The sequence below is a fragment of the Triturus cristatus genome, chromosome 12 (assembly GCF_964204655.1).
Source record: "Triturus cristatus chromosome 12, aTriCri1.1, whole genome shotgun sequence".
NCBI classification, from domain to species: domain Eukaryota; kingdom Metazoa; phylum Chordata; class Amphibia; order Caudata; family Salamandridae; genus Triturus; species Triturus cristatus.
This window is the reverse complement of record NC_140595.1, coordinates 35,368,288-35,388,132: the sequence shown is the minus strand read 5'-3', so window position 1 is coordinate 35,388,132 and position 19,845 is coordinate 35,368,288. Positions and strand designations below refer to the sequence as shown.

The 19,845-nt window shown below is 48.6% G+C and overlaps 1 protein-coding gene across 3 annotated transcripts in view; it reads right to left on the bottom strand.

Annotated features, from left to right (window-relative positions):
• The window catches only part of MAST3 (microtubule associated serine/threonine kinase 3), a 268,364-nt gene that overhangs the window by 103,966 nt on the left and 144,553 nt on the right, over positions 1-19,845 (bottom strand). The window contains exon 1 of one of the 3 annotated variants that reach the window (XM_085638359.1): positions 4,369-4,818. The exons of the other annotated variants lie outside the window; for them this stretch is intronic. Coding sequence (XP_085494485.1) covers positions 4,369-4,451 — 83 coding nt within the window. The 5' untranslated portion in view covers positions 4,452-4,818. Of the gene's footprint in view, positions 1-4,368; positions 4,819-19,845 lie in introns of those variants that run through there. 3 annotated transcript variants of the gene reach the window in all.

Genomic DNA, 19,845 nt, shown 5'->3' with positions numbered 1-19,845 from the left:
AATGATGATGGATTCAACCCAGATCTCTTGATTGGGGGTGAGTGGTTGAAAAGTTTCAGCGCTCCGTCCATCATCTCTTTGTGTTTGCTATCCCCAAAGCGATTTTTGGCCCGCAAATGGTTTCAGCCCTGATGAGCAGAGCAAGAGTCTGCATTGGGGCAATTTCGCTTTATGAGATTAGCAACCAAAATCAAATTATAGCACGAACAGACCAGACACTCACTTAAATACTTCTCTCTCTCTCTCTCCTACAGTCTCTTCCAGGGATTATATTGTATGAGAATACAATGTCAAGACAGTCCGGGTCCTTCTAGCAGCACAAGCGGGGTCGTTCGGCCACAGAATGGTGACCTCCTTCTCCCCAAAGACAAAATGTGCACATTTGTAGAACCGTCTTCTCTCACACATCAAGAATGTGGAGCAGTCTCTCGGCGATGACTAGAACAATCCAAGATCATACGCAACTCAGGAAGATAGTGAAGCCACGGCTGCTCTACCGCCAGATGACAAAGAGATCGCACCGACTAGCGGACGGAGCTGTCCGCTCTCCCAAGATGGCCATGGAAGGCACAGAACCTGGGATCAAAGGTTCCCCAGAACTAAAGCCAAAAGGCCCCTCAAGGCCACCAGACTCGAGCTAGCTGGCTCCAACTCTACCTCGCTCCACCCTACGCATAAGCGCTACTAAACTCTCTACTGTGACACGATGCATGCAGCCTCTGCCAATCACGCACAAAAACATAACACTTCCCACACATGCCACACTTCACTCCCACACTCTTCCAACCACACACGCCTGCTAAGCGGAGGCGACGAATGCCTCACTCAGTTTCACTGCATTTCACGCCAAGAAGGCGCAGCATACAACATATGAGCCCAACCCTGGTCAACTCGCACAACTCTGGACCACTTCCCACAGACCACACTACAACCCAACACCCTTCCAAAGGAACCCAGCCGTGTGAAACCCATCAGAAAAGCACCTCACCAGGGATATTAAGCGCTATATAATGCAACAAGAATGTAATTAGCATCCCACCCTTGACTCTTCTGCCGGGCTTCATCAGTGGTCTTTATTTCTGCAGGACACCACGCCTTCATCTCAGAAGCACTACTACTCTCACTACTGCATGCAAGCAAGAAACACGCACCTCGACTTGCACCTTCCAAACCTCTTTTTCTAATACTCAGGTGTCCTTTTGGGGCTGGCGCTGGTTAATTAAGTGCCAGATAAAGTGCACAGCTCACATCCTTTCAGTAAAGGTACAGGGGCAGCGGAAGTGCTTTGCAAGAATATTTCCTTACGATACTTGAAGTTTTGTTTCCAAAAATGTTAAAGGCAGCACAACAAGAAAGCCTGACCAGGATCTAGAGTGTGTCTAGTCTGCTACTGATCCGTGTAATTTGAATGTTCTCCTTACGAATTGTTGACATCAAGAGCTCGTGAACTAGAGAATCAACAGAGAAAGGAGCAGCAGGACTGGAGAAGGCACTGAAGACTGACAAAGGACAACTTCAGCTCTAGGGGATGCAAATTAAAACATTGTTTTATCCAGCCACTGTCCCAACGGGGTAGGGGGTGGGGCAAATCCCTCCACCCAAACCTGCACCCCTTAAAGTCTGTTTATATCAGATAGTTTAAGCCAGTTGTGCAGAGGGCAGTTGTATAACTTACCTAACGCTGCCTTCCATTTTATGTTCCTGGAACCCCCTTGCTGGCAACTCCATAGCACACCCTGTGCGCAATGAGCATTTGTGCAACCAGCCTTGTTGCGTCTCTGATCGCAGGAGCATTTCCCCTTCTTCTGCCACATTAAGTATCGTTCATCTTTGCAACAGAAACGTATTGCCAAACAGGCAACTCGTTGCCACAGATGTGCCACTAAGTCTGTCTCCCCCTCTCACATCCATCTAGGTTTTATTACCAATTGTGTATCTGGAGATGGGTTCCTGAGTACTGCAACATTTATTCTTGATTTTGTGTAGCGTGAACATGGTCCAACAGCATTAGAGTGGTTCAAACAATCGACAAGAACTACCATTTAAAGAAAAAAATGAACGTGTTTGAACCGACGGGGTCTTACCTATGCCTGGTTGAATTACGCTTGAGTAATTTTGTTTTACTATTAGATACAAAATTACTTGATTATGCCTGTTTGCGTAATTTGGAGGATAATAGGGCAAACATGCATTCCCAAGAGCACAGGAACAGAGTGTGAGGGGCTGATGGTGGCTGCTGTTCTGCTGCATTTAGCTCCATTACCTTAGCGCACAGTGCATCCTCGGAATAATTTTGGGCCCAAGGGAGCATTTTCCGCTGAGAAAATAGCGCTAAATGCAGGCTTACGCTCCTAGCGTACTTTTGTTGTAAATTCACGTAATTTTACTACAGCAAATTTTGCGGGTTACACCCACCCCTAGTCTCCCCCCAACCGTCTATCAAGTGTGAGAGCTGTCAGTGTCTTTTGAAAGAAGGATCCTGAGACCATTCTTAAAAGTGGCATGAGAGGGGGTTGGTGCAAAGGTAGTTCCAAGTTCTTGTACTGCTTTAGAAGGATTGGTTCAATGCTCAGTTTAGAACGGCTTCTGCACCCACCAACATCCCCCACTGACCTCCCGAAGTAATGCAACAAGACCCTTTGTATTACCCCTGTTGGAAGGCATTAGCAGCAACTACTTGTGTTGTCCATGCCCCGTAAACTGCTGCAAAAGTACTCCCAGTATGGCTACCGTCCCCTCCCCCACTGCAGCATTAGCCCCTATCTATTGCCCTTGCACACCCCTAGACTGCTGCAGGCCACGCAGTACTACTCTCCACAACCGCAGGGCGCAAACTATCTCCCCAGCGCCCTCTTGCACTAAGCAGCTGATCCACCCCATTACTACAGTACTGCCTCGCACCTGTTAGAGCGCTGCGACATCACCCCTCTTGCACTACAGCATCAGCACTGCCCTAGATAGACTACAGCTTCAGATCCAGGCCAGTACCACCCCATGTATTGCCCCCTCTTTCACCACAGCATCAGATCCAGCCGAGGACCACCCCTCACCACCCCTTGGATTTCCCCCTCTTTTACCACAGCATCAGATCCAGCCCAGGACCGCCCCATGTATTGCCCCCCCCCTTGCACCACAGCATCAGATCCAGCCCAGGACCGCCCCTCACCACCCCTTGCAGTGCCCCCTCTTTCACCACAGCATCAGATCCAGCCCAGGACCGCCCCTAACCACCCCATGTGTTGCCCCCTCTTGCACCACAACATCAGATCCAGCCCAGTACCGCCCCTCACCACCCCTTGCATTGCCCCCTCTTGCACCACAGCATCAAATTACCCCAGCACTGCCCTAGATGCACTACAGCATCAGATCCAGCCCATTACCGCTCCTCACCACCCCTTGCATTGCCCCCTCTTGCACCACAGCATCAAATCTACCCCAGCACTGCCCTAGATGCACCACAGCAACAGATCCAGCCCAGTACCGCCCCTCACCACCCCTAGCACCACAGGATCAGATCCACCCCAGCACTGCCCTAGATATACCACAGCATCAGATCCAGCCCAGGACCGCTCCTCACCACCCCATGTATTGCCCCCTCTTGCACCACAGCATCAGATCCAGCCCAGGACTTCCCCTCACCACCCCTTGCATTGCCCCCTCTTGCACCACAGCATCAGATCCACCCCAGCACTGCCCTAGATGTGCCACAGCATCAGATCCAGCCCAGTACCGCCCCTCACCACCCCTTGCATTGCCCCCTCTTGCACCACAGCATCAGATCCAGCCCAGTACCACCCCTTGCATTGCCCCCTCTTGAACTACAGTATCAGATCCACCCCAGCACTGGCCTAGATGCACAACAGCATCAGATCCAGCCCAGTACCGCCCCTCACCACCCCTTGCATTGCCCCCTCTTGCACCACAGCATCAGATCCACCCCAGCACTGCCCTAGATACACCACAGCATCAGATCCAGCCCAGTGTTGCCTCTCGCCACCCCTTGCATTGCCCCCTCTTGAACTACAGCATCAGATCCACCCCAGCACTGCCCTAGATGCACCACAGCATCAGATCCAGCCCAGTCCTGCCCCTCACCACCCCTTGCATTGCCCCTTTTTGCACAACAGCATCAGATTCACCCCAGTACTGCCCTAGATGCACCAGACCATCAGATCCAGCCCAGTCCTGCTCCTAACCACCCCTTGCATTGCCACCTTTTGCACCACATCATCAGAGCCACCCCAGTATTACCCTAGATGCACCACAGCATCAGATCCACCCCAGTACTGCCCCTCGCCTCTTGGAGCGCCCCTTGCATTGCCCCCTCTTGCACCACAGCATCAGATCCAGCCCAGTGCTGCCCCTCACCTCTTAGAGCGCTGCAGCAGCGCCCCCTTGTGCAGGTGGCTGCGGTGGCTCGGCGGGGCTCTCCAATAACTAGGGTCTGACATAGCGGCCTCCTTTGTTCAGGCTCCTGCAGCCCCCTCATCACCGGTGATGGCGATCTGCGGCTCCTGGGCTCACAGGGCCCCTGCAGCGGCTCCTCCAGACCCAGGGTCCGGGCATCGGGGCTGCCTGGGTGGGCTTCGGGGCTTGGCTTCCATTGTGGCTGGAGATAAAGGGGTTAGCAGGGCTCCGGAGCCCTCGATCAGTCACTGCACACTCCGGCGGGTGCCATCATTCCTCGGGCTCCACAGCTAGGCCTCCTGCCTCGGATACCACGGCCCCAGCCCCTCTAGCATTGCCCGCCCGCAGCTAGCGCTTCATCCCCTATCTGAGCAGCACAACCAGACATGCACAGGAAGCCCAGGCGGTGACATCATCAGGGCGAGGGGGAGGAGCCAATGGGGAGCGAGAGGAGGGGCGCGAGAGAGAGGGTGGCGCCAATGGGCAGCGGGAGGAAGCCTGGACTGGGATGTTATCAGCGCGAGGGGGAGGCACCAACGGGGATCGAGGGGAGAGGCGAAAGACAGAAGGCGGGACCAACTGGCAGCAGGAGGAGGAGCGCGTGGGAGTGGGCGGATTCGGCAGAACCATTCGGCAGCGGGAGGAGGAGCGCGAGGCAGGGGGAGGAGCCATGCTAGAGGAAGAGGCGGGGAAACAGGGACGGGACGTTGGCCGTCACCAAGTGTCAGGGAATGGAGAGGGGCGCTTAATCGGAAGGAGGGACCGCTGACTGGAGGGGGTGTGCAGAGGCGACGAGCATTGGGCGGGAGGGCGAAAGCTGAAGTGGGATGAACCATTGGGATGGAGAAAAGAAGCCACGATTGCATGGGGGGCGGCGGGTAAAGAAGGGGGGTTTACACCTAAAAAGAGAAAGGAAGATCCATTGTTTGGGAGGGGTTCATCCTATAGGGAGGGAGCACAGTTGTGAGGGTGAGAAGGGAACCACTGTATCCTAGAAGGGGGATTTACCATCCAACAGAGAAAGAGCACCATACAGAGGCATGATGGCTGGGTTCCACTCTACAGGGGTAAGGGAGGACATTGCACAGGAGCGGAGCAGACCATTTCACAGAGAGGGGGTGTACTACAAGTGACACTAAAAGATTTGGGGAGGCCAGAGCACAAGAGCGGGGGAGACCATGGCCGGAGAGGGGAAGCACTGCAAGTGACATTGTACAGGGAGAGATTCCATTGTATGGAAGGGGGGGGGGGGCATTCTATGCGGAGAGTGGAAGTGGAACCATTGTTCTAGCAAAGAAAGAGAAAAGTGGCATCCTTGTGAGGGCAGTACGTGCTACAGCAGCGGAGGTACAATAGCAAACCAGTCTAGAAGAAGGGAAGTTCAACCATTTTATAGCTGGGTAATGGTAAAGTGACTACTCTTTGGGCAAGTAGAACAACAACCAGTCAACGCGGAAGGCAGATGTACTGTGGTTGCAGGAGGATGAAACATTCACAGGGTAGGAACCGTTGTACAGAGACTGGAGGAGAATTCTTTGTAGTGTTGGCGGAGTAATAGTATCTACTGGAAGAGGAACCATTTTGCAGGTTTAGAAACGCCCATGATAAAAGGGTCAGAAGTGTAGGGACAAAGGACAGGTGGTGGTGATTTGGTGAGCAACGGGACACACCACATTGGAAGGAAATTACCATTGTGCAAGGCGAGGCAGTAGGAGGCAAATGCATTCTTGGGTGACAGAGGAATCTATTGTTATAGGGGTCCAAAATCATCGAGGAAGAAGTAGTAAAAGTCTTCAAAGAGGTGGGGTTAATTTCATTGAATTTTTTGGACAACTCTGAATGGCCTGACCATTGTACAGAGGGAAGTAGGAGAAAGAGAAACAGAACCCCTTTACCTAGAGGTTGGACCAGAGTACAGAAACAACCTTACAGTTGCCAACTCCCTCTATCCAGTTGTAACTTTTTCAGTTGCAAATAGTTATCATGTGTCACAGTCCATTTATCAAGTGTCGAAGTCCATAGTTGTGTCATAATCATGTGTCACAGTTTCAATGACTGCTAACCACGATTACTAATTATGGGCTAGTCGGATGTAAATTGGTGGGCTGCTGATAGATTGTCAACCTATCTAGTTCTTTGGATGCACTACCATTCTAGAAGAGGGGGCACTCGTACAAAGGGATGCAGCATGCTACTGGGGCATCAGTGAGAGACAAACACGCTCTCCTGCATGGATGGGCCAGTCTACCCAGGGAAGAGAGGAGGGCCAGCACCTATTCTGAGCTGAGGGCCATGTCCGAGAGGGAGCAGGCATGTGAGCAATAACTCAAAATAGAGGGTGTGCAATTCCACAGAATGTGGGAGAAACTCATCTTCTGATGGGGGATTACCCAATCTTCTGATGTAGTGGAATATTCCATAGAGGGGAAAAAGGGCAGATGAATTGCCACTATTGAGAAAAGGGTCTTGTGAGGGACAGGGCATGAGGGTATACCTCTGCTAGGAGATATACCACTACAAAGGTTAGAGGGGGTGGAGAAATCCAGTAATAAGGGAATTGTCCTCGCCATGAGAAGGGAGAGACTATTACAGTAAGGAATACAGCAAGGAAAAAGAGTGGGAGAACATTTTCACTGAGGGGATGTACCATGCTTAGACCCAGATGGGGACGGGTGGTAGAAACCTTATCCACTGAGAGGATATACCATTTACTTTTCTTTAGAGGGTGAACCTTAAGCAGTAAAATGTGACAGAAGCAGTAGGAAAATGTGGTACTTTTAAGAAAGTTCTTCTAACATAGAGATTATAAATAAGGCTATGGAAGGAGGCATTTTACATAAAGCTTGGTATGGGATAATGAGGAGTGCCTCTCTCCATTGCAGCCTAGCCTCAACCCTCACTCAGCCATGACTAATTGTGTAAACCCACCAGCTGTGCAACCATTGACCCTTGTGTTGGCTGTGTGTGAAAAGCACTTTTTAAAACAAAATGAGGAGAGGAGTTGGCCTAACGGCTAGGGCGCTCGACCTCTGACCTGGGGAACTGGGTTCGAGTCTCGGTAATGACGCTGAACTTCCTGTGATTCTGGGCAAATCACTTAATCTCCCCGTGCCTAACAAAAAGTTCACGCTATATAAAACTCTGCAAAATAAAAGTATCTTGAACTTCACGTTGCAGCGCATTGAAGCGGCCATGACATGTACGGCGCTCCATACTCCTATTGATTGCCATCATTTTTGGAAGAAAATATTATTAGCTAGAGGGTCTGGATAAATGAAATCAAAGCCAGTTTTCAGCCCAAGCCCTACGTGTGTGTGTGTAATATGCATATTATGTATTTGAATCGTGTAGGGCCATCTCTGCCTATCATGCTACCAACTGCTCCTTGTTAAACTAAGGACCATTAAGTTGAGTAACTGTAATGCATATTGTTTATTTCTCTTGGATTTCACAGGCTAGTACCAGTAAGCACTACATAGGAAAACATAAGCATTACCTCCGAGTATACAATTTCTAGACTTCCTTTTACAGACACTTGTTTATTACAGTTATGACCCCGGAATTAGCGTAAAACAGAATGGAGTTCTTTGCCAGACGTGTTAAACAAACATACTATACATTATTTTTGTTATTCCAAGCCCCTGGTTGCTACAGGTGGCTGTCAGCCCTTGCCATGCCCTGGCATGCAGGCCTCGTATTACAGCTGGACTGAGCAGGCCTTTGTCCTCTTGTCTGGCACGGCAGCTGGCCCAGGCTGCTTTGCATACGCTGCGGAGCGTGCTGCGAGCGCCAGACAGAAAGAAAAGGGCGGGAGCGAGCGGGGGAGGGGCCAGCACTCTGCCATCAAGACTCAGGGGCCCTGAACAATGCTTAAATGGAGCGCGAGAGCGGAGTCCCCTGAGATGCAAACAGATGGCGCCTGAGATGTGGGACAAAACCTTGGGTGTCCTCCCAGCCTATCCCTTGTGCAAGAGATTAGCTGCCAAGCCCACCTTGGCACCGGGGCACCGGCCACACTCGTGCCATAGCAAAACACAGCTCTGGCAGGAAGCACGTAAAGTTACATTTACCATTTTTACAGACCATGCAAAAATTGAAGTGTGTCTTGGCGCTTTTTCAAAACTGGTTTTAATATATCCGCCTCAACCGATTGTAAGACGTTATGCAGTGGCCTAGTAAGGGTCCGTGGGCCCAAATGCAAGTAAGAAACAAGCATTGCAAAAGCCAGCAGGCCTTGCAGCTGCCAGTCTTCAATGCTCGTTTTTTTATAATGGTTTGTACAAAACTTTATTGATGGTGGAGTTGCCGGACCCTTGTCAGTCTAAAATAAACTGTGGCTAAAAGCAAAGATATTTTTAGTCACTCATAGCCATAGTAGTCCCTTGCTTTGGGCAGAACTACTTTCTGTGCCAATGTGGTTGTTGTGTAAGGGACGGATGCTGTCACTCACAATGAAGTTGGCCAATGGCTGAAGTGGGCTGGCCCGTTGCTCCATGCTGTATCTGTAGTCGACGGAAGGAAAATGTGAATGGCACAGTAACAGACCAATGGATGAAGAGGGTTAGCCATGCTATCCCGGTGGCATCTGATATCCAGAAATCAAATAATGTCTTAAAGCAGAGCATGTCCAGTAAGCATCTCTGAGGGTATTTCCAGCTCTCTATTGACAAATGGTTTCTGCTGGATCAACTTGCATCGTATAGATATTTTATTTGATCTTCCGCTATATATGCACAGGGATGCTACCAGTTAAATGAAAATATTAAACACAACCAGCAGACGACTCAAAAAGCAAAGAACTCCTAACCAGTAAATGGCACTGCCCGACCCAGTCTGGTGTCCATAGATTTTGCTCTACTATGTACGTCTCTGGATAAATACATCCCTTGTGCATGTGACTCCAGAGGGCAAACAGTCCCAGGCATGCGTCTCACGGAGGCAGTGTGAGGGGTAAAGAATCAGAACTCAAGCAATGAAAAATCGATTCAATAAGTGAAGGCACATGCCAATGCTTTTAGAAAAAATTACTTCATATATATGTGTATATATATATTTTCGAGACATTTGCACCAATGCCTCTGCACTCTGCAGGTGCTGAATCTCACAAGGGTGCGCTCGTTTAATCAATTCAATGCTCTTAACGAAACGACCAGCACTCACTGCGGAGAAACAAAACCCAATATTTATTGGATTTATAGAACACTCAGACATGATTCAGCAGTGCGCCTTTATCAATGTTGACTACAATATATATATATATATATATATATATATATATTCCTCCAAACGTTAGAGCGATGAACAAAAACGTGGCGCACACACTTTAAAGATACTTATGTTGTTTTATTTCGCTCCAATGGCAGACAAACGCGTTTCGGCCATGCTGGCCTTTGTCAATGTCAGTGCATACAATGTTTACACCGAATAAATAAACGTCATTTCCCCCACATCATCTCTGATAAAAGTAGAAAGAGGACTATACAACCAAATCTCATTCAGATAATACAAATCTAAAGAGCAGCCATTTTGAACTGGTTAAAAATATACAGTAATTCTATATCTCAAGTTCAGGAAATATGCAGAGGACATGCCATACATTGTTTTCCAGGGTTGTTCTTATTTAATTATTTAGAATTCCCTTTTTAAATAGAATTTCGCCCCGGATGGGCAAAGGACATGCCATACATTATTGTATATATAAAAAAAAAAAAATATATATATATATATATATCTCATGTCAGTAGTATACATAAATAAAGTGTGGTGGTAGGCTGGCATCCTATGGATAATACTTTTGTAACTACCGAGGCAAACAGAAGCTTTTGGGTTTGGCACAAGTGTGAGCTCACCATAGTAAAACATGGTGAAGGACTATGCAATGGAATTACAGTGCACTACAATATATGCGTAATGTGTGAAGCATAGCAATAAAGTTTACTGTAGAGTTTGAGGAGTCATAGAGTCAATCATATCGTTTTCAGAAACGGATTTGCTTTGCATCCTGGAATTTGTAGGGCTATAAAATGACTAACAATGCCTGAATGCAGAGAAATAACTTGGGCTGGATGAAGTACTCATGCAGTGACCCCAGAAGCCTGAGAGCTTCCTATGGAACATCCGGCGGCACTCACCCTCACACCTAGCACACACAAAATCTATGTGCATCAACATGCGGGGCACTAAAGAGCAGATTCTAAATAAATATGTTGATACCGCAGTTGGACTCTGCCACCCTCGCTTTCACTCATAGGTTTATATCAGCCACCAAGTTATGCCTAACTCTTACTTAAGTCACTGAAATTCCACACTGTGGCTGTTCCCTAAATGACTCCATTACGAGAAGGAATATTTTAAATATAACATTGCTTCAATTTGTAACCTATAACATATCATTTTATGCAACATAGCACTGTAACACTTTTTGAAATGTAACAGTTGAGTTTGTTTTTGAACTACCCTCAGAAATGTTTTTTACAAATATTTTGATAATAGCAGTATACGCAACTATGAAGACTATTTCTAGCTTCTTATCAGTGAACTTTTAGGGAGCAACTTAGACCATTAGGGTAAGTCTCCCTGGCGGGATCTCTGAGCCGCCTGCAGGGCATCATTTCTTTTTATTATTATTTATTAATATATTTATTAGTGTATTCATGAACTTTACCAACCACGGGTGCTTAATTTGGGGGGGGGGAGTCCGGCGACTACTTATTGACTCCAGACTTTGACCCAGACCAAAAGAGAGAACAACATAAACATGGGAGCTGGCCCAAACCGAAGGCTGTAGGTCTACTGACCTGGGGTAGGAAAGGCTCAAGTGCTATAGATCTGTGGTAGGACAGGCAGGATGGCTATAGGCGGATGACTGGCGGCATGAACCATTACCGAAGTTGACCTCTATGACCACGGTGAGTGCAGAGGCCAAATACACCAAAACCAGTAGGTCAAAAAGATAAAACAAATGATTTTGACAATTGAAGTATGAAGCAACAATGGCTGTGATATAATAAAAGTTTTCAAGTTTTTACTTCACAAATCAGAAAGACAATACCTAACCTCAGCATAAAGCGTGCGACTTGTTGACTGTCACGTCGTGCGATTGAAACATTGTTCTCTGTGTTTGTGTTGTACCGCACAACAGGATCCCCAAGGCGTGTCGCAGGAGTATGAAAACTGCTGACACAGCTATAGCTCCAGGCATGCTACCCAGGGCAGCGTATCACCATTTCCCAAGAGAAGTTTTTAGTCTTGGGTTAGCGGCACTCTATTATTAATATTAAATTAAAACCTGTATTTCTGCGCCCCATTGTGTGAATGTTTATTGTGCTAAAGAACGGTTAAGAATTTACCATCTCAGCCTGGCTTTTCCTGAGCCACCTGTCTCTCTTCTCATTTGCTTTGGTCTTTCTGTTAGCAGTGTTTTGAACACAAAAGGGTTGTGAAAACAAATGTACAGTGAAAAAGGAGGTGAAGTGTTGGTGGTATCCGCTTCTGGGAAGCCGTTGGTCAGGTTCTGCTTGAGCGACAGCTGTCAGTGGCTTAACGGCCATGTATTGTATCGCCTGTGTTTCGATCTGCTGTGTCTGTGCGCAGTTTGCTGGATTGTTCATGTGTTTTTGATGCCTGGTTGATGAGACATTCTGTTATTTGTCAGTTACTTAGGTTCATGGCACGTCCTGCTTGTCAAGTTCACTTCCCATATACAGTTATTTTACTTATGTACCTCTTTCACCGGAGTGCCTCTCTGCCTTTCGTAGGTTGGCCCGAGCAGAAGTCAGGGCTTGTGAATTGACTGTGTTGATCAGAAGGCTCTGATGGGGTCTCCAGGTGGGTTCAGAGGATAAAATCAACATTAACTAATATCCAACTTAGGGAAGAAAAGGGTTCGGAACTAAGTTGTCAAAAGAGACCGGTATCAAGTCCATGACATGTGTGAGAAACCGTGGCCTAGAATTAAGTTATGGGCATTTGCATGTTGCGTTAGACATAAAAGGAACCCAGATGATGTTGGGTTGTAGTAAAATGTTACTGCTGGTATCATTTTTGCATTATTGCGCTGTTTCCACTCGGGGAATCAGAGAAGTTAGAGCTCGACAGTTTCAGTTAACGGTGGGATCCTGTCCAGGAAGCCAGGTGAGCTACAGTCTCAAATTATAATTTAGTTGCTGGGGGACCCATTTAATATCACACCCAAAACAGCGGGCAGTGCTGGTGGTTGTCTGAATGTAGTGACTGGACAACAAATGATAACCACTGGACATTTGGCGCAAGAAGCCATATGAGGTCAATTGTCGTCTGAAATTGGATTATGGAAGCTGCTTCTTTCCTGATCACAAATCGACATGTTTATGGGCCATGGCTCGCATGTACAACTGCAAACATTAGATGTGTCGGTGACTACAGATATCACGGTTTGCTCTGGCTTGTTGATCAACATCCTGTGCAAACACGTTTGAATTCTCTGCGTCCTGTGAGCATCCAGGGCTGGTATCACTAGCGAGCAAACACAGGGTAAGATAAACCACTCAGGCTCATTATACAGGGTAAGCCACAGAAAATCTTACGCAATGAGGTGTTTGCATGGTGCAGCGTCAACGGCTTCCAATGGCCCCTGGTGCTGTTTGGAGGATATAAATCTGGTGTTGGTTTGATCTGAACAAGAGTGAGGTTTTAAGGGGTCTTAGGTCCCACAGCTCGTCAACTACAACTTATGTTCATGTATTCGTTCCCCTAGTTTAATAGCGCATTCTGGTCCTGGAAGTGTTTATATTTTTTAGTTTAGTCCGCTTTTGTTTCTGTTCTTTAATTTAAATAGGTGTGGGAAGTTCTCACACTCGTTCCGCATGTGCTCCAAGTCTTATTCAATGCCACTCTTGGTGGGTTAATACCCCCGCGGTTTGCTTGCAGAGGCTGAATCGGGGCTCCTGTGTGTCCTTTTTATAGACCGACTTTATCGTTGGAATTTGATGTGCATGTTATGGTCTTCAAATACCGTGGAGCGATTCTCATTGACTTTGCGTGTTTTTGACATTAAGGTATGTTAGAGCATGGTCTAGTCTCAAAAGTGCTCCAATGACGCCTTGCTTGTGCATTCCATGTAAGCCAATGCCTACCTGCACCCTTCCACCGCCATAGGATACCTGCCAAGATATCAGTGCCCACGGCATGAACACCAGAGAGATTCTGACGCCGCAGTTAAATCAGAGTTTTTTAAAAACAGATGGAAAGATCCACAGATGGAAATACATAGACATTCTGATAGCTACACAGATGGATGGAGGGATGGATGAATGGGTGGGTGGGTGGAAAGAGGGATAGATGGATGGATCACTTCATACTACACCTCTTTTTCTGTGATCACTAATTAACGGTACCTATTTCAACCAATTAAATTTTGTTCTGACCCAAGGGAGAAAAAATGTAAAAAAACAATCAAATACTACATTGATGTCTGTAATATATAGTATTATTTCTTATATCTGTTATGTTTGTAGGATTTATGACTAGCATGCTATAAACTCCAGCTTATATAACCTGAGTAGGATGGAAAACTTTGTTGAATGCATATATAATAACTCCACACCTTCTTGAAGTGGGAATTTATTTATTCACTTTGATTTATAATAGTGAATCAGGCCTCATAGGCATCGGCACATTGTACAACAGTAGTACAATTTAATTTAAGATTCTTCTCAACAGGACATGAATTTACAATTTAGCATTGTTGGCGCCGAACGGCCAAATAGGTAATACACAGGTGGAGATACTATACAGAGAGTGTCAATTTAACAAGGACATGAGAGGTGTATTGTGCATGTTTTCACAGTATAAGTTAGATTCTGACTCTTGCAACTGGAATCAGACACGATGTGTGTGTCTTGGGCACATTGAGTGCAGAACAGATCAACAGACATCAGATAATATGTGGGTATGTCAGGGCTGGGCAGGTTCATGGCGTGAAGGGGCATGCACATCTCTGGCACACACACCTTATTGTATTTGGGCCTACAACGTTGAGTAAAACTGCATGCCCTGTGCATAGATTCAAACCAGAAAATATGTTCTCTGTCATCAAATGGACGACAGTCAGACCCTGGCTCTCATGGGATCATGCCAGCAATATGGGACACACATCCATATTATCCACAGCGATACTACTACGTATATATGGTTATCACACCACATGTGGTAAACAAGTGATGTGGGCACATAGCACTGTACGGAAGTGTTTTCTTAGGCCCTATTGGTAGGTGCCGGACACTATTATCTGGGCAATTTTATGGTTTGCCGTGCTCATCGCTGCGTCGGGTATCTCTCCAAATACACATGTTTACCACTTTGACTATAATTTTGAGACCATTGGAAATATTAGGCGCAAAAATCACAGGGACCTATGGGACTGCACTGCAGCGGTGTTACTCTGGGACTCCAATACGCATGCATAGTAATGCGCAGTAACAGTCTTTGAGACTGGCATTGCTTCACAGACCTCCAGGTTCCATCCTGCTAACCACGAGTAACTTCCTGCAGGTCCCAACTGGGTCCATTTTTAAACCCCCAGGACCTAGTGCAGTTTGACTTAGATTTGACTCCAGATTTACCAGAGTCCTCAGAATGAGGCCGTAAGTCTTCAAGAAGGTCAGAGACTGGCTGACGTTGAGTTTGTTGCTTCTCCACCTCACATGTCCTGCTTGGGACATGACCTCAAGGCCTCGAACAATGGGCTTCTGTACCCCTCTCTTAGTAAACCACATGCTCCTTTTTGCAGGCACTACGCAGGGTGATGTATCCAGGCACTAAGCCAGTAAGTGGTCAGTTTCAAACACTGGATGTCTCGGGGTCCGTGCCCTCCTCCTGCCCCCCTGGTCTGTCCTCCTGTGTCCCGGGCTGAAGTTTAATTACATTTCGAGCCACTCGGACCCGCTGGAGGGACGTTCAGTGTTTGCCTCATGTTTGCTTCTTTTGTTCCTGTCAGTAAACCGTGCCCATGCTGTTTGTCCCCCGCAGCAATGCATCACTCACCAACATGTGATGGGAGGCCAGGAACAAGTCCTGCGGGAGGCGGAGCCAGCGGGTCTTAAAGGGGAACACACAGTGCGTCACAGTCATCACACCAGAACAGCCTCTTCCTGCCCCCACCAGCCATCAGCCCTCTACCTACAATGAAAAACTCTTAACATGTTCAGAGAGTGGGGTCAGTAGCACCAAAGGCCTGATTGAGACTTTGGTGCACAAACGTGATGTCACAAACCTCAAAGGTCTGATGAATGTAATGTAAAGATGGTTCTATAGCGATTTTATCCAAACCGAGCACCATATGAACTTTTGTGATGTTTAAATGAAATTGTTCAAAAATTGATTCACAATATATTAGTATATGTTTTAATGTTTTTATCTGTGCAGTATGTTATGGTTTTTATTAACCGAAATAAAATGACCTTTGATGTTACAAACCTCACAAATGTGACGGATATCTCTTCTGCCTTATTACAAGTGCATTATCAGGCCCCAATGTCTCCGATTACAAGTGACACAGATAAGCAAGAGATGTTTCTAGGCCCAGTAAAAGGCGACATCATGGGGTGAGATATTTAATGGTCTGGAAAATACATTCTTTTATGGGTTCAAACGCAGAAAAATGTAATAACTTCAGGAATTCAAAGCCTTGTGTAGAAATTTCCGCATGAATCGCTAATTACACGTCATTTTTCTTCTTAATAAAGGTAAGCAGGTTTTACCTCCTAAACTGAGTTGCGAAAAATTGAAGAGGGGCAGTGATTATCGTGTATGGTACACTCTGCATTTCTTTCAATTGTGAAATCTGTGAATACAAGCGTTTGAGCAGGAAGCGCAATCGGTTTACGCCATTTGCCAAGCGCGACCCTGGGGGAGCGCGCACTTAGGACCCGGCCCCCCGCCCCCGTGACACACCCCGTAGCACGGCCAGCAGCCTAATTGGCTGCTGGCCGGTAGTATTACTTCCGAGGCACCACGACGTGGGCCCAACGTGGTTTTTCGGCAGGGGGGAGTGGAGGTGGGGCCAGGGGGCTATTTAGGCCCCGCACTCACCTTCACTCTTCCTCTGTTCCTGATTTTCCTGCCCCTGCCCGGATGCTGAGGACTACTGCGATCTTATTCCTGCGGTCGTCGAGGTCGTTGTGTCGTCGGGGCGTTCCTCGTCGGGCTGCTTGGTGTCGGTCCGGGTCGCGGTCGGTGGTGATTTGGTAGCAGCGTCTTGCGGCGTCGCGGATTCCCAGGTGAGGTGTTGGGGGCGGTGGGGGCGCGTTTGCAGCTTCCGGGTCTCAGTGGGCGGCCATCGGTGTAATCCTTCGTGAATGGAAAGGTAATTTGACCCGAGCCGGCCGTTTCCAATTCAGAATTGGGCCTGCTCACGGACTCAGCAGGTAGCATTGGTTTTGGGGCAATATTGGGGCCTCAGTGGTGTAGGGGCGATGGGCCGGCGGCATGAGAGTGGTCTGTCTAGGAACATAGCCTTCTTAGAGCTATTCCCAATCACAGTGGCAGTGGAAATATGGGCACCATTCTTTAGGAACAAGACGGTAATCTTTTGGTCTGACAATATGGCAGTGGTGGAAGCCATCAATAGGCAGGGAGCTACTTGTAAGCACGTGTTACGATTGTTGAAGCATTTGGGCCTGGCTTGTCTAAAGCTTAATTTGGTGCTCAAGGCATCACATATCCCCGGTGTACATAACCAGGCTGCTGACGCTTTGTCTCGCTCCAAGTTGCAGGAGTTCAGAAAGTACCACCCTCAGGCAGACGAGCAGATGACGGTGTTCCCGGCATCTTTGTGGAAGATTGGAGTCCCGGAATAGCAGGGCTGGTGGGAGCATCTTTGAGGGAACGCACGAGACGGACATACCAGCAGCAGTTCAGAGCATACAGGATGTTTGCTAGGCCGATGAGCCGATCCCCTCCTTTTTCCACATAGACGCTTTGCGAGTATTTAGTAGCACTTAGAAAGTAGGGTAGACCGGCGTCCTAAGCCAGGGCACACACGTTACGGCGATAAGCTTCTTTGCGAAATTGGCAGGTCAACAGGACCCCGGGGCAACTTTTGTGGTAAGGAGGGCTCTGTCAGGCTGGGCTAGGCTGGAAGGGGCGAAGAAAGACATGAGGAGGCCTCTGGAGGTGAAGACGCTAAGGGACATCTTAGGGATATTACAGTCCGTATGCGTTTCCCAATATGAATGCATACTATTCAGGGCAGCCTTCTCCCTAGCCTTCTATGGGGCTATTCGGCTGGGCGAATTAGTAAGGGCTTCAAAAAGAGATCACACACAGGGCCTCCAGTGGCAGGACACAAGAATAGACCCAAGGGGGTTGGAGGTAGTATTAAGGAAATCCAAGACGGACCCATTGGGGAAGGGGTCCTTAATTCACTTGTCCCCAGCTCCAGGGGACGTGGCGTGCCCCATAGCCAGTATGAAGGCCTATCTGCTAATACGGCCCAGTTGGGGGGGGCAGGCCCTGTTCATATATGAGCAGGGTGATTGTTTATCTCAATTCCAGTTCAGGGCCGTGTTTCGACAGGCTCTGGACTGCCTGGGGTTGGATCCTAAGGGATATTCATCACACTCCTTTAGGATAGGGGCAGCAACGCTTGCTGCAGGCGCTGGTTTACCGGCCGAGACGGTTAAGAAAGTGGGGCGCTGGTCATCATCCTGTTTTAAGCGTTATGTGCGGCCATAGTTACTTTGAAACGAAGTGCAATGTATGGAGTTGACCACACTGACCTTGTTTTTCTTCTCCCTCGCTATTAGTATGTCGCCGAAAGTGATTTGGGTGTTGGGACACACGTTCGTGCGGCGCGCCACGGTCCGGCTGCGGCAGAAGCGAGTGGCAAAACCATTGGGTTTAAAAAGGGACATCATTCTTATGGTGAGGCGTCGGCGGTCTGCGAATCCGGCAGTTGCGACAACTGGTCGAGGGAACACGGGAACACGAGGGACATCTGTCCCCGGATTTAATCATCCTGCACCTGGGAGGAAATGACATGGTGAAGTTAGGTCGCATGGCAGTAAGGGAGGACTTACTGACCGAATTTGCCTGGCTGGGGAGAACTTTCCCACGGGCCCGGATTGCATGGTCGTGCATGATCCCTCGCCGAACTTGGACGACGGGGGTCAGATCCCGGGCCTTGAATGTGTCAGTGAGACGCCTCAACGGGGAGTTGGCCAAGCTGTGCTCAGGTCCGGGCCGCCTGTGTCATATCCCTCACAGACTAATAGCTGGGGACCGGATGTTTCACCAAGACGGCGTTCACTTATCAGACATTGGCACGGACATGTGGATCAAGGGGATCTGGTCATTCGTACAAAACCTGTTTTTCGGTGGGGAGGGTGAAGGACCTGTGGGCCCTGGTCACCCTAGTGGCGGAAAAGGGGCCACAGAGCTGTGATTTTCAGGGTAACGGGAGGCCCGCTGGCATACTCCCGAGGTCAGCACTGAGGGGAAAGACGCTAAGCTCTCCGCAAGGAGAATGGGGACACCGGCTGGAGAGGCAAGTGCGACAGGTCACACGAGCCTCCTTGGGCAGCCTGGTGGTGAGGGGTGGGCCCCCTGGAAATAGACGGACAAGGACCGAGGGCTCACCACTCAAGGACGCAGGTGGGTTGCGCCTTGCGTGGTTCTCAATCGTTGGGCATGCGAGCCAGGAGGCCCCTTAGTGCTGGAGGGTTTTAGGGACTAAAATAGGGTTATGAATTCTGAACGCTTGTAAATATTAAAATATGGTAAAGTGAATTTGTAACCTGAAAAGTTTATCAATGTTATTGATGGTCATGTTTATGAATATCTTGTTGTATTAAACATGGCCTATTTTTCCCACACATTGGGCTAGTAAATGGTTTGTGGGTGTACAATGGGTGGAGCGGGGTTCCACTGGGGGGTCCGGGTCCTATGCCAAGCGCGACCCTGGGGGAGCGCACACTTAGGACCCGGCCCCGTGACACACCCGTAGCTCGGCCAGCAGCCTAATTGCCTGCTGGCCGGTAGTATTACTTCCGGGGCACCACGACGTGGGCCCAACGTGGACTACCGGCGGGGGGGGAGTGGAGGTGGGGCCACGGGGCTATTTAGGCCCCGCACTCACCTTCATTCTTCCTCTGTTCCTGATTTTCCTGCCCCTGCCCGGATGCTGAGGAATACTGCGATCTCCCACCCACCCGTCCCTTGAAATAGGGTTTCGAGTTAGGATAGGAGTGAGGGGGGTTTGCGGAAAAGGGGCCACAGAGCTGTGATTTTTAGGGTAACGGGAGGCCTGCTGGCATACTCCCAAGGCCAGCACTGAGGGGAGAGACGGTAAGCTCTCCGCAGGGAGAATGGGGACACCGGCTGGAGAGGCAAGGGCGACAGGTCACACGAGCCTCCTTTGGCAGCCTGGTGGCGAGGGGTGGGCCCCCCGGAAATAGACGG